At 35.8% G+C, this 12,725-nt stretch overlaps 1 protein-coding gene across 11 annotated transcripts in view; it reads right to left on the bottom strand.

The window, feature by feature from the left end:
* Positions 1-12,725, bottom strand: part of SCN2A (sodium voltage-gated channel alpha subunit 2) — a 97,398-nt gene that overhangs the window by 70,090 nt on the left and 14,583 nt on the right. For 5 of the 11 annotated variants that reach the window (XM_064287046.1, XM_010602862.3, XM_023542879.2 and 2 more), the window contains exons 6-11: positions 11,867-12,139; positions 10,659-10,722; positions 8,967-9,108; positions 8,619-8,825; positions 6,986-7,273; positions 1,739-2,086 (exon numbers count right to left, since the gene is read on the bottom strand). In XM_064287046.1, the coding sequence (XP_064143116.1) occupies positions 1,739-2,086; positions 6,986-7,273; positions 8,619-8,825; positions 8,967-9,108; positions 10,659-10,722; positions 11,867-12,139 (1,322 nt within the window). Of the gene's footprint in view, positions 1-1,705; positions 2,087-6,985; positions 7,274-8,618; positions 8,826-8,966; positions 9,109-10,658; positions 10,723-11,866; positions 12,140-12,725 lie in introns of all 11 variants that reach the window. The other 6 variants (XM_023542881.2, XM_003405823.3, XM_023542880.2 and 3 more) reach the window with 5 other exon arrangements.

The raw sequence follows: 12,725 nt of genomic DNA on the forward strand, positions 1-12,725 counted from the left end.
TTCATGGTAATTACTGATAAATGCTAAACAGCTTCTAGATCTGACAGAATGGCATCCTCTTCATATTTATGCAAAGAAGTTGTAGATTTGTTTTTGTCTGCTCAGTTAAAATTTACCAATATCAGTGATGGTCATACTTTATTTTGTATAAGAATAATGTAGGACACTTGTTAAGAAAAGAGATTCCTAGACCTGTCCTTACTTGATGGCACCTAACAACAACAGGTCTAATTAGGCCCTGGTTATCTCCATTTTTCAGAAGCATCCCAGGTGGCTCCAATATAAGTAGTCTGAGAGTGAAGCACATTTGATAAATCTAGTCAAAATGAAAGTGTTTGCTTCCTTAGACATCTCGTCTTTTCCATTTGAGCAAGTTAAACATTTCAGTGGGAGACAAGATTGCAAAATTGATAGAATACGGCTTCAGTAGCCAGTATACCTGGGGTCAAATTCCAGCTCCACCATGCATGGAACTCAGTTTCCTTCTCTGTAAAATGGGGGTGATATTAGTAACTATCTTAAAGGGATTCTGTGAGAATTAAATGAATTAATACATGTAAAGTGTCTGGATAGCATTTGTCATATAGGTAGTTACAATAATTCATTAAGAGTAGTTGACTATCCCTTTGTAGTCTTCCTGGTTGCTTCATTACAAAGTTTTACTTTTCTCATCATTTGATATTACTCCAGGATACTTGGACACTTCTCTGGGAGCAAGGGGTGGGGGAGAGGCTATGTGAAAAAAGGGAAGAAAATCAGTGGCTATTTCTATAAACCAAAGTAAGAAGCTCTTCTGTTAGGTAACTAAAAGCTAGCTCTATATGTTTTAATGTGGCTTAAAGAGCTTTTCCAACAATAAGTGGAATTACGTGAAGAAAATTGTACAAAGAGGATTTTCATATGATTCATAAAGCTACAAAATAAAACCAAGTGGCATTTCTGGAATATCTTTATACTGGCAAAATGAAGTTTTATTTAAGACCAAACGTTAAAAGCATTTTAGCTTTTATAAAGGAAATGTCAATAATATATCCTTATAACTGTTTAGTAGTTAGTTGAAATCCTTTCCATATGGTTGATTTTGGGCCACTTTTTTTTTTTGTTTACAAAAAAGAATTCATGACAGTTATATAAGAATTGAAATCTGCCAAAATAATGACAACACATGACTCCGCAGCAGATACTTAGAATGGCTTCTTTACCACTCGAATGTACAACAGCTGAAGCCATTTGAATGGATGTTAAAAACGTTACAACACTCTGACCTACAAAGAGAGGGAATGCTGCACCACAGGGTTTATGTACAGTTAGTAATAACATCTACTTCAAGTGGGAGTATCAAACTCTCATTTTCAACAAACAGGTAACAATATGCTTAAGATGAATTTTAATGTCATTTAGGAGCATTAGCTTTCTTGTATTTAATGCTATTATATTAATTAAACATTATAATTGGCAAATGGTTGCTTGGCTTTTTGGCAAGTTCCATACTGTATAGTAATAATAATGATGGGATAAATCTATTCTATGAGGCCCAATCTATGTTTTTTAGTTCATTTGTAGATAAGTCTAAATAGAACTATTTGGCAAAATAAGTTCACAGCCTGATTGAACCAACCCCTGGTCTTTGAACATTCACTCAGCAGAATTCTTAGATATAGTTTAAAGCAAACATCAAAAAAACATTCCTGCCTGCATCAGCCACAGCTCTCTTCCCAGCAGTTTTAATTGTCCTCACCTCTGGCAGGAGCTGCCCAATGGGAGATGTGAGGGCAGAGGGGCCCCCTACCAGAGAGACCACGCCGTTGCAATCCACAGCACTGTGCATCTTCCCGTTCATGGGCAGAATGGGGAGCACCCTGGAGGCGCGGCTGGCCTGGCTGACGTTGCTGTGGCGCCGCTCTCCATGTCTGTGCGGCACAAACAGAGAGTCTCTTCGGCTGTCATTGTCTTCAAAGGTGCTGTGCTCATCATCCGCAAAGTCATTCTCAGAGCCAATATCCTTTGCTCGACCTCTGAAGCTGAAAAGGCTTGCCCGACTGTTGCGTCTTGGGGAGAAAAGGGAGCCACGGATGCTCAATAAAGACTATGAACAACAAGAAAAAACAGAACAAAACGAACAAACAGACAAAAAACCCAGATGAACAAAATTAAGAGCTGACATTTGAAAAAGATGAAACTTGACTCGTTTCACAGTTGTACCCCATAAGGTTAATTCAATGGACAGGTGGCAACTGCTTGTGGTGGTCTAGTACTCTCTACTAGGTTTACCTTTTTTTGTTTTGCTTTTCCTTTTTCTCCCCTCCATCATTTCTCATCTTTTATTTTCTCATTTTCTTTTACTCTACACATGCTTTAAGAGGTACCCTGGATATTCCTTTGTCCCATTACTGGTATCTAGAACTAAAATTTGGAGGCGGGGGGGGCACTTCTCTAGAAGCAAATCTCATTTAACAATTTAATGGAAAGCAACTGAATATACACTTAAAAAAAATTTTTTTTTTCAATCTGTTAAATGCTGTATTTAAATTCATTGACGGAAATAATACAACCAATAAGAGCCCACTAAGTGACCACACAGAATTCCTGAGTGGTGCAAATGGTTAACATGCTTGGCTGCTAACCCAAAAGTTGGAGATTCGAGTCTACCCAGAGGTGCCTCGGAAGAAAGACTTGGTGATCTACTTCTAAAAAATCAGCCATTGAAAACCCTATGGAACACAGTTCTACTCTGACACACGTGGGGTTGCCATGAGTCAGAATCAACTCCACTGCAATTGGAGTGACCACATCCTAATGCAAATCTTACCACAGAGAGAAATAAAATTAATCTCACTAGTAGGTTTGCTTAACTTAGTACAATGAGCAGCCTTTCCCCTTCCCTTTGCATATTTTATAATGGTCTTCATGAATAAGTTAAACAAATCAAACTGAAAGTACTATATGATTCATTCCCTGATTTTCATTCTCCTGTCTGTCTCAGGAAATCTGAAAAGCATCATATTTACAAAAATCTAGTTTTTACTATAGATCTGGTCACAATCATTAAACAATTTTCTAGATGATTAAATTGTCACTGCTATCATGCAGTTTACCTCGTTTCTTAACCATAGCAGCATTAAGCACGATGAATCACTTCCTGTATGTTACCAGTCTACTTCTGCAGCCTCCCTGTAGTGAACACCTCTTGTTTTTGTTTGTGCAGTACCCATTTCTACTTCATCTCCTACCTGATTGTCCTTGAGATATGCTCCTAAATTCCCATACCAGGTAATTTGGCAGGAACTGACACCAATTCCTGAATTAATTAGTGGAACTATGACTCAGTCCTCGCCAGTAAGTGTATTCCATACCTCTGACCATACAGGATGGCTTATAATGGGCAGGAGACCCTACTTGGCCCACTAAGAACCACTTCTTTTTTAAAACTGCTGGGGTCGCTGAAAATATTGGATATAAGTTTCGACCTGCAGTAGTTATCTTGCCATCATATGAGAGGAATCTGGACTGAAGTATGGAGAAAGACTTGGCCATGACAACATAGTTTGAGCCCCTGGATCTAGCCACTCCTAATGTTACTCACAGACATTATTTACATGATCTTATAAATTCTCTTTCTTGCTTAAACCAGTTTGAACTATAGTTAATGTCATTTTTAATAGGGAGAATGCTAATTCCATCATTTAAGTATTATTAACTTGATATTCTTCTCTCCAAGGGATTTAAAGCTGACTAAAATTATGATTTTTATATCTATATATTCTTACTCTTCCTGACCAATAAGTATGTCTTTAGTTTTCTATTCAGCTAAAGAATTACTTTTCTCAGTAATACATCTACTTCTGTTAAATGATATATTACGTGATGCTATTCATTATTTATAGAAAGCATCACATCTAAGATTTCTCCCTCCTCCAACAGAAGTCATTGCTCCTTTTCCTGTTCCCGTGTTTTTTCATCCTATAATCAAATTCATAAATCAGACTCTGTTTATTGTTTTCCACATAAGTGGCTACTTTTAAAAAAAACCTTTTAGACTATAAACCTTCAATATCTTTTGTGTCACCTTTCTCTCTTTTTACAAGGAACTTTGAATTAGCTCTGAGGACATGATAATTGCAGGATTTGTGGCCTTCTGATTATCATTAGCTCAAAATGAGAGAAAGAAGAAATGCTTGGAAATAAATACAGTAGAAATTATTTATATGTATCACTCTTGGTGAGAGAGCTTATATTTTGATCACAAGTATTCCATTCAATAACAGCTAGTGGAAAAATTGGATGGAAATAAGTTATAAAATTGCACACAACATTTCTTAAAGTTCAAAAGTGAATTATGCCACACAAGAGCATAGTTTACATGTGACAACCTTATGAAAATAGATTGCACCCCATCTGTTATCATCAACTTCTATTTTTTACATTGATCTAAAACATATAACAATTAAATGCTATGCTATAAATAAAGATGGCCAGTAAAAAAAAAAATCTGCCATATCAAATGAATTTCTAAAAAGCAAAATTCCTGGTTTATAACAAACAGCAAGGGAAATAATCACTTCGGGAAGTCAACTATATCTTATAAAGGTTTCAAAACAAAATGTCCAAATGTCTTGAGAGTTGATTAGAGATTGTACTTTTGGCTTCATTCTCCTTTTCTTCCACACTACCCAGTCAAATTGGAGTCTAAAAATTATTTTATGTAATTTACCTATTCTACTGAGAGAATGATAAGCTTACAGTAAAAGCCTACATTATTCTTTTTCAATATGAAGGTAGGAATGGTTACTCTTCTTTCCACTCTGTCACTACAAAACAGTAGTTCTTAAAATTGGGGGGTTTTGAATCCTCAAAAGCCCTGACAGAAGCTATGGACCTTTCATCACAGTACCCATATTAATAATCTACATCTGATGTAACATTGTTAGCCTTACTTCCAAGGCTTGCAAAGTGGGGTTAGTGTGTTTCGACTGGATGGCAAGGGGATTTTATTTTTCTTCTTTTGTTCTCTCTCTCTTTCTCTTCCTCTCCCTGTCCCCCTTCTTTTTTCCCCCTATGTAATTGTTTGACTATTTCCTTAATATGCTAAAACAAAATATAAATAAAAGAAGTCCTTAATTCTATTTTTACACAAATACCTCTTAAGAAAAAGATATCAATTTGAGTTGACATTTCATACTGTATAACTCAGTGATCACTTACAATGCCTGACTTGCTAGGAAATAAAGAATAAAGGACAAAAGAAAAGAGTACTGAGAAAATGATATCTGTGAGCAAAATTTACAGAACACAGCCTAACCGTCTCAAGCTTCACTATTTTGCTTAGAATTAGCTCTTTTCTATGTATAATGTCTTAAAGTCAGTTGAAGAGAATCTCTGTAAGTAAGTGTTGACATGCAGTTTTACCTTTAGGCAATTTTGCTTCAAGCAACCAGTCCTTCCTTTCTCCCTCCTTCCTCCTTCCTTCCTTCGTTTTTCAAAATTACTGATCCTATATAAAGGGGATTTGATTTCTACAGGATTCATATTTATTAAGATTAATGTCCCCACTAATGGAATTATGATGATTGTGACAACGAATGATGGAGAATGAGTGTTGATATTTAGCTTAAAAAGACCAAATTCTATTTTAAATTTGAATTCAACCCCACTAATCTCTTAATTTATCCCATCTCGTAATGCCATTTGGATTTGGAATGAATCAGAGTGGCCTACAAAAAATTTACATATATTAAACGTAAGAATATGTGAGACAGTCTATACTATAAAACGCACTAAGAACAAGTACAATCCTAAATACGGGTATCTTTTAAGTGACATCCATTGCAAATTTCCTCATTATTTGTAAAGGTATTCTTTATTGTCAGCCTGAGGACGTGGAACGTTCAAAGGTTTTGGAGGCCGAACTTGAACACCACCTCACCCCTTACTAACTATGTGATATTGGGCAATTTATTTAACTTCATTGTGCTTAAATAATAGTGAAAATAATAAAATATAGGGCTGCAGTTGGCATTAAATATATGGTGTAAATAGAAGGCCCAGCATAAAATAGGCATTCAACAAAGGATATAACCCTTCCCTTCTCTTTACATCTGTACATTGGAGATGATAATTACAGTATTTATATAGGGTTGTAGTGAGGGGGTTAAATGAATTGATATATATTGCAAGTAGCACTGCACTGTACAACTGTTAGCCATTATCGTTGCTATCAAAGCTGTTGTAATTGCTATGACATGGGCATTAAGGTTTCGGTCCTGGTGAAATTGTCTTCTGATGACCGGTCTTCCTGGTAATTAATTCTTTTGGTAATTTCAAAGGCAATTAAGGATCCTAAATTTTTCAAGTTTCAATAGCTTGTGCGGGTACGTAAGCCAGAGGAACCAGGTAAACGTTTACCTCACTATTTCACATTAAATATGAAACACAGATAATCAAGCATAAAACACCACTGTACATTTATTGTCATAAATCTTCCTAAGTATGTCTAGCCAGGAACGGGGCAAAAAATTTTTGGTCCAGCTCTTTTGAAACAAGAGAATGAAGAATTCATTCTTCATGTGAAGTTTGTAAGTAGATGGGAACACTCGCACAGATGGTCTCAAAGAGTCCACGGTCGAGTTCTGGGAACCTGCCACTCAGAAAACCCACAGTTCACTGAGTCCAGGCACAGGAACTAAGAATGGATGGAGACCATCTGCTGACGATTCTTCATGTGGAAAACTGCCCGCAATGCTTGAGCAGGTAACAAAATCTCAAGGCCCTGAATCTCCCAAGTCCAGTGGAATCTATGCTCTAAAGATTCAAAACGTTGTAAAACTAGCAAATTCTCTTAAGTGATAACCAAAATATTTTGATGATCATTGCCACTCTGAAAGCATTGTGTCATCCAGGAGGAAGGGAATTTTATCCTTCAAATTCTGACAACTTCGGAAAAAGAAATCATTTGTTAGGAAAACGCAACATAATCTGGTAATTTTACCTGGTGTGGAGAAGAAAACCTCTTTTCATATGTCAATCTACTTCCTTCTAAGGAAAAACGGAAACCTTTTCTTCTTATGCTGTCTTCGGATTCAGATTTGCGGAACCTCTCTTCCTTCTCTTCTTCTCCAGACTGTTCTTTCTGTTTCTTCTTCTTCCTTCTGTTTTTCATCTCTTTTTCACTCTTGGAGCTCAACTTGGATACTACCGACGAACTCTCTGAGAAAACCCCTAACCCGCCAGCACCACTGAAGTCTCTTGATTCAGCGGATGCTGCTGCCGCCGCTGCCTAGAATAGCACAAAGTAAATAGTAGTTGCATATAAATGATTTTTAAATTTACCCGTGTTACTGCTTAACTTACCTTTAATACTGTGAATGTGGACCTTGAAAAAGGTCCATTCTACTCTATATTTTGAAAACCAGTAGATTGTAGTTAGATCAATCAAAGAAGAAAATTGACACGTGGAAGATGATACATGTGAATTTGATGGACACATTCAAGTTCTGGCCTCACATTATCCTTTCTAATTTTAATAACATGAACATGACACTTAAATATCATGGCAGATTTTGCTATTATTTAAACAATATCTTAAGAATGGTAGAAGTTAAGCATAATTTTTTTTTTTTTTATTTAAACCTGAGAGGTGTTTGCTTTCATCACAGATACACTTTAATGCGAATTTTAGCGCTGGTCTAAATTACTACATTTAATTCAGTCAAGTATTTTAATAAATACATTTTTCTCTTTAAGTGTCTCAATAGGAAAAGAACAAGAAAGACATACTATAAATCATATATCAGGGAATACCAGATCTTTGCCCTCTGTGTGAATTTAGCTATTATAGTACAGTTTTAGAAAAAACATAATGTTAGAAAAACATAATCTACCCAAGTAGATTTTACTTGTCTGACCTTTATTACATATCTAAGGATCTCAGTGTTAAAAGGAAACTGACCTCAACATTCAGAAAATGCCAAAAATAGGCAATTGGATTAATTAATGCCACTAAATTGAGCAAATACAATTATGTTGAAGCTTCATTAAGTCCAAATTTAAGGACTTATAGGGTGGGAGGCAGAGAATGTAGTTATTTTGTAATGTTTACCCACTATGTTCCCCTTATGGAACCCCACAAACTTACAGTTATATACTCTTCAAACAGAGGAGAATAAATATTGAATAGGTCCTTGTCTTTTCAAACTCTGTGAAATAATCTTTCAGTTTGACTCTGGCTTTCTGACTTTTCCTACCTACAGTGACACTGTAGTAAAGAAGCAACTATAACTAAATTTTCAGTTAAAAATATTTTGATTGAGGGCACGTGGAACTACAGTGTAAATGTGAGTAAGTGAGGGTGTTAATAGTTTCCTTAAAGGGTAGAAAAATAAAGCCAATAAAGTAATTACAATTTCCCATGTTTAGAGGCCATTAATATTGACAATAATCATCAAAATAAAACAATAATTTCCTAATAATCAAACAGGCTCCTAGCACTTAAAAACGTGATGTGCTTCAAATGCCAACTACTATTGCCAATTCTGTGTACTAAACAACATTGGCCTCAATATTCAGGCCTGAGAATCGAGATAAACAAAAACAAAAAAAAGTGCTGTTTTTGCTAACTCTACCTGAGCTTCTTCTTGTTGCTTTTTTAACTGTTCGAGCATTTGCTGAAATTCAGCTTCTTTCTGTTCAGCTTCTTCAAGTGTTGCCTGATTCTGTTCCTCATAGGCCATGGCCACCACAGCCAGGATCAAATTTATTAGGTAGAATGAGCCCAAGAAAATGACCAGCACAAAAAATATCATGTATGTTTTCCCAGCAGCACGTAGTGTCTGCAAGAATGGAAGAGACACTTCATAAATTTTACATAGGGTGCTACAAGCTTACACTCTATTGTAATAAAAGATTGTACAGCAATTTTTTTGATGTCAGGCTTTCATGCTTCTCACAAAAATCATTTTCTCTGTCCTTACCAGTTGATAAAGGTTTTCCCAGAAGTCTTGAGTCATGAGTCGAAATAAGGACAAGAAGGCCCAACTAAAGGTGTCAAAGCTTGTGTAGCCATAGTTGGGGTTTCTACCAGCCTTCACACAGATGTATCCTTCTGGACACTGGCTGTAATTAGGTAGAGGAAAGAGAGGCATTCAGCAACCGCAAGTCGGCTTGTAGACCTTTCCTGTTTTACAGATGTCAGCAGCTATTTTGTAAACCACTAGGGAAAGCAGCTTTCTCTTAGTTTACCAAGGACTTAACCCAGCACCACCTAGACTGATTTATACAACAGCATATATTAGTTTAATTTTGTGTTTATCCGTGATTGATTACTTGTCATTATTATACTTACCATGCTTCTATGTAAAAGCAATCCTATAATGATTAAAATTTTTTGATACTTGTGAACATGAACAAATAAATATGTCTATACGGAAAAACTGATTTTCACTGAAGATATCTAGATACAGAAGTGTGTGTGAGTGTAGGGGTAGGGCAGAGAGGTGAAGAAAGAATGAGAGTTTGAGGGGCACATTGAGAAGAGAGAATAGTCTTGTATAATGTGGCTTTGATAGTATGACTTTGATAGTAAAAACAACCTGCCCTTGATATCATGTCTGCCACTCTGGGTTCCATAATCTTGGGCAAGTTTCCTAACTTTGCTAATCTTTGGGCACCTCATTTGTAAGATCAGGCTAATAACAGAGTATGACTCTCAAATTGTCAAGAATCTAATGAGATAGGGTACATAAAGCATTGAGTGCAGTATAGATGAGGAAATAAAATCAGTCTGATTTGCATGTTGCTGGAATCCAGAATAAAGGCAGCATTATCTTTATCATAGGAGCCAAACGCAAAGCCTGTTATCATGGAGAATTTCATTACAGGTAAAAATGTGTACAATATTATCTTCTATCAGACATCTGTCTATAATTCTAAAATCTTGCCAAATAGGAAAGACAGCAATTTTTCTGAATTCTTACAGCCATTATCTTCAGGTTCCTACTTATCAATAATAAAGGTTCACATGATATCAATCACCATAATTAAAAGTACTTATTGAGTGGTCTAAGAGCTATGTATACATTAATCCACTTAATACATTACATCTCCTTAATCTTCACAACAACCTTACTATTACACCCATTTATGGCATGAGGAGACTGAGGCAAAGGGAGGTGACATTTATGGTGTAGGTAGGGCTTGAACCCGCACAGTCAGACTCTCCAGTCTATGCTCTTAACCACTTTGCTAAAATATGGTAGACAAACCCTGACCATGCCTCAGATATTGACATTATCCTCAGAGATCTTACACTCTAAGCCCATGGGGACTACATTAGCATATATAAAACATCACACTTATAAGAGTACATGCTTATTAATTCTATTAACTTAAGCTTCTTATGTATAGTGCTGCTGCTCGCTCTCTTTTTATTGTACTTATTTAGAAGATTGGATGTGACCTAGTATGGAAAAATAATTGCTGCATATGAGTGTGTGAAGGAGGTGAGAATCCTCACTTATCCCAGCTATTCTGGGAGTCAGCGTGAAGTGGAATTTATGGAGGTCTTTGAATGAGGAGCTAGCGGGGGCTGGGTGGGTAGGAAGTGGCAGGTTATTGAGGCCGATGGAGCAGTGAGGACTGAGACTCTATACAAAAGTACCACTTACCCTGCATCTGAGCTGTTGCCACAAAGCAGAGCATCGTTTTGCCCTTCCAAAAAATAAAAATGACCTATTTAAAGAGCAAGGAATAAAAAGAATCATTAAAAAGCCCTCAAAACAGTTCAACCATTGCATCTAGGTAATTAAGCTTGCAAATTTATTTCAATCATAATGAAATCGATAAAATAATAAATATGCATATAGACGAATGAAGAGATTTCATTTGAATAATAATGAAATAATAAACAAATATTAAAATATAATATTTTTGATTAATCAAATACATAATAAGTCTGGTTTAAAAAGAAAAAATTCAGGAAGAATAATTATAACTTTCTGATATCAACATTTATTGCAAATACAAACTCAAGTTGCTTGGGATACTTTAAGAAAGAACTGTCAACTTGACACTGTTTCCTTGGCCCAAAAAGTGACAGAGGAGGAAGCCTTGTTGCTTCTAAATGCCTCCATGCAAATAAAATATTACTTTACAAATACCCTTTACCTGGGATCAGAATAGGTTCTGACATTTTTATTTATTTATGTATTTTTTGCCAATATAAATTTAATTTCCCATGAGAAGCGGGCTCAGGTGTTTGTTCCTTCTTAAAAACCCGCTGCCGTCGAGTCAATTCCGACTCATAGTGACCCAATAAGGCAGAGTAGAACTGCCCCACAGAGTTTCCAAGGAGCGCCTGGAGGATTTGAACTGCTGACCTTTTGGTCAGCAGCCTAGCACTTAACCACTACGCCACCAGGGTTCCTTCTTATGATGCTGTAAGTCAATGTTTTGTTTTGTTTTTTGATTACTGTTTTTCAAATGAACATTATAAACTCGCTTCTTTTGGGTTATATTTTCTAAGTATATCTAATTCCTATTTTCAGGGTATACTGTATATGTAATTTTACTAAGTTGCAAAAGTGGTCTCAGTAAAATACATAGACACATACATATTCATACAATCTCATGCAAAAAAATACAAACATACACACATAAACAAACACACACTTATCTTTTATTTTGTTCATTGATATAAAGAAAAATGAGTAAGATGTGTTATTTCTCTATTACATGTGTTATTTTAAATTGGTTGGGCTAAGTCATTTGGTTCATATCAAAACTGAGATAATTTCCACTGTGTTCATACATATTTATATATTTAAAGGACTAAACAACATTTAAAGGACTTGATGTTCAAAAGAATATATCTTACTTTTATCCTCAATATATTCATCCCAGTTAAACATGCTCACTGTCCTATTGATAATGGTACCATTCACATCCAATGAACTACTAAAGAAGGAAGTGATGTTTATTTCAAAGGTAGAATTATCTGGGGGCCATTGCAAACATTTATTCCTCAGGTTGCCCATGAACAGCTGCAGCCCAATTAGCGCAAACACACTCAGACAGAACACAGTCAGGATCATGACATCTGAGAGCTTCTTCACTGACTGGATCAGGGCCCCCACAATGGTCTTCAAGCCTACAGATAAAACCAGAGGGAGTTTATTCAATAGCTATTTTACCAACAAAAACATGAGCTTGTCCTGGGAAATAAAGATATCATGCAGAATGCCAACAATTTTCACTTTATGTTTGTGATTGAATAACATTTTCATGAAAAGCCTGCTAGCTGGTGGAAATGAATGAGTAGCAGAACTTGTATGTTCGTTAGAACACTGTGAATGGAAATGAAAAAAACGTGTATTTCCAAACACTCCTTAGAGCAAAAGAAATGATTTTGTTATTCATGCTTAAACATCAACCCTATGTAAATATTTTGCTTTTATTTGCAGATGTCTTACTCCTTAACCCCTTATTGATTTTAGAAAAGTCTATATGAATAGAGCATTGAGAAATCTTAAAGTCAATGGATTATATGGTCATATATTTATGAATTCTACAAGCTTGAGTATGGGTTAAAGAAGGAAGACATCTGAAAACTGAGCCCCATGCAACTCTCATGCTATCCCTTGCTATTCCCTTCATTTACCTCATTAAAAAAATATATCAGTTTAGGACCTGAATGGTCAAATTTGCATCACTTTGAATGTCTCAATTTAGCTTCT

Source organism: Loxodonta africana, chromosome 6 (assembly GCF_030014295.1).
Source record: "Loxodonta africana isolate mLoxAfr1 chromosome 6, mLoxAfr1.hap2, whole genome shotgun sequence".
Lineage (NCBI taxonomy): Eukaryota > Metazoa > Chordata > Mammalia > Proboscidea > Elephantidae > Loxodonta > Loxodonta africana.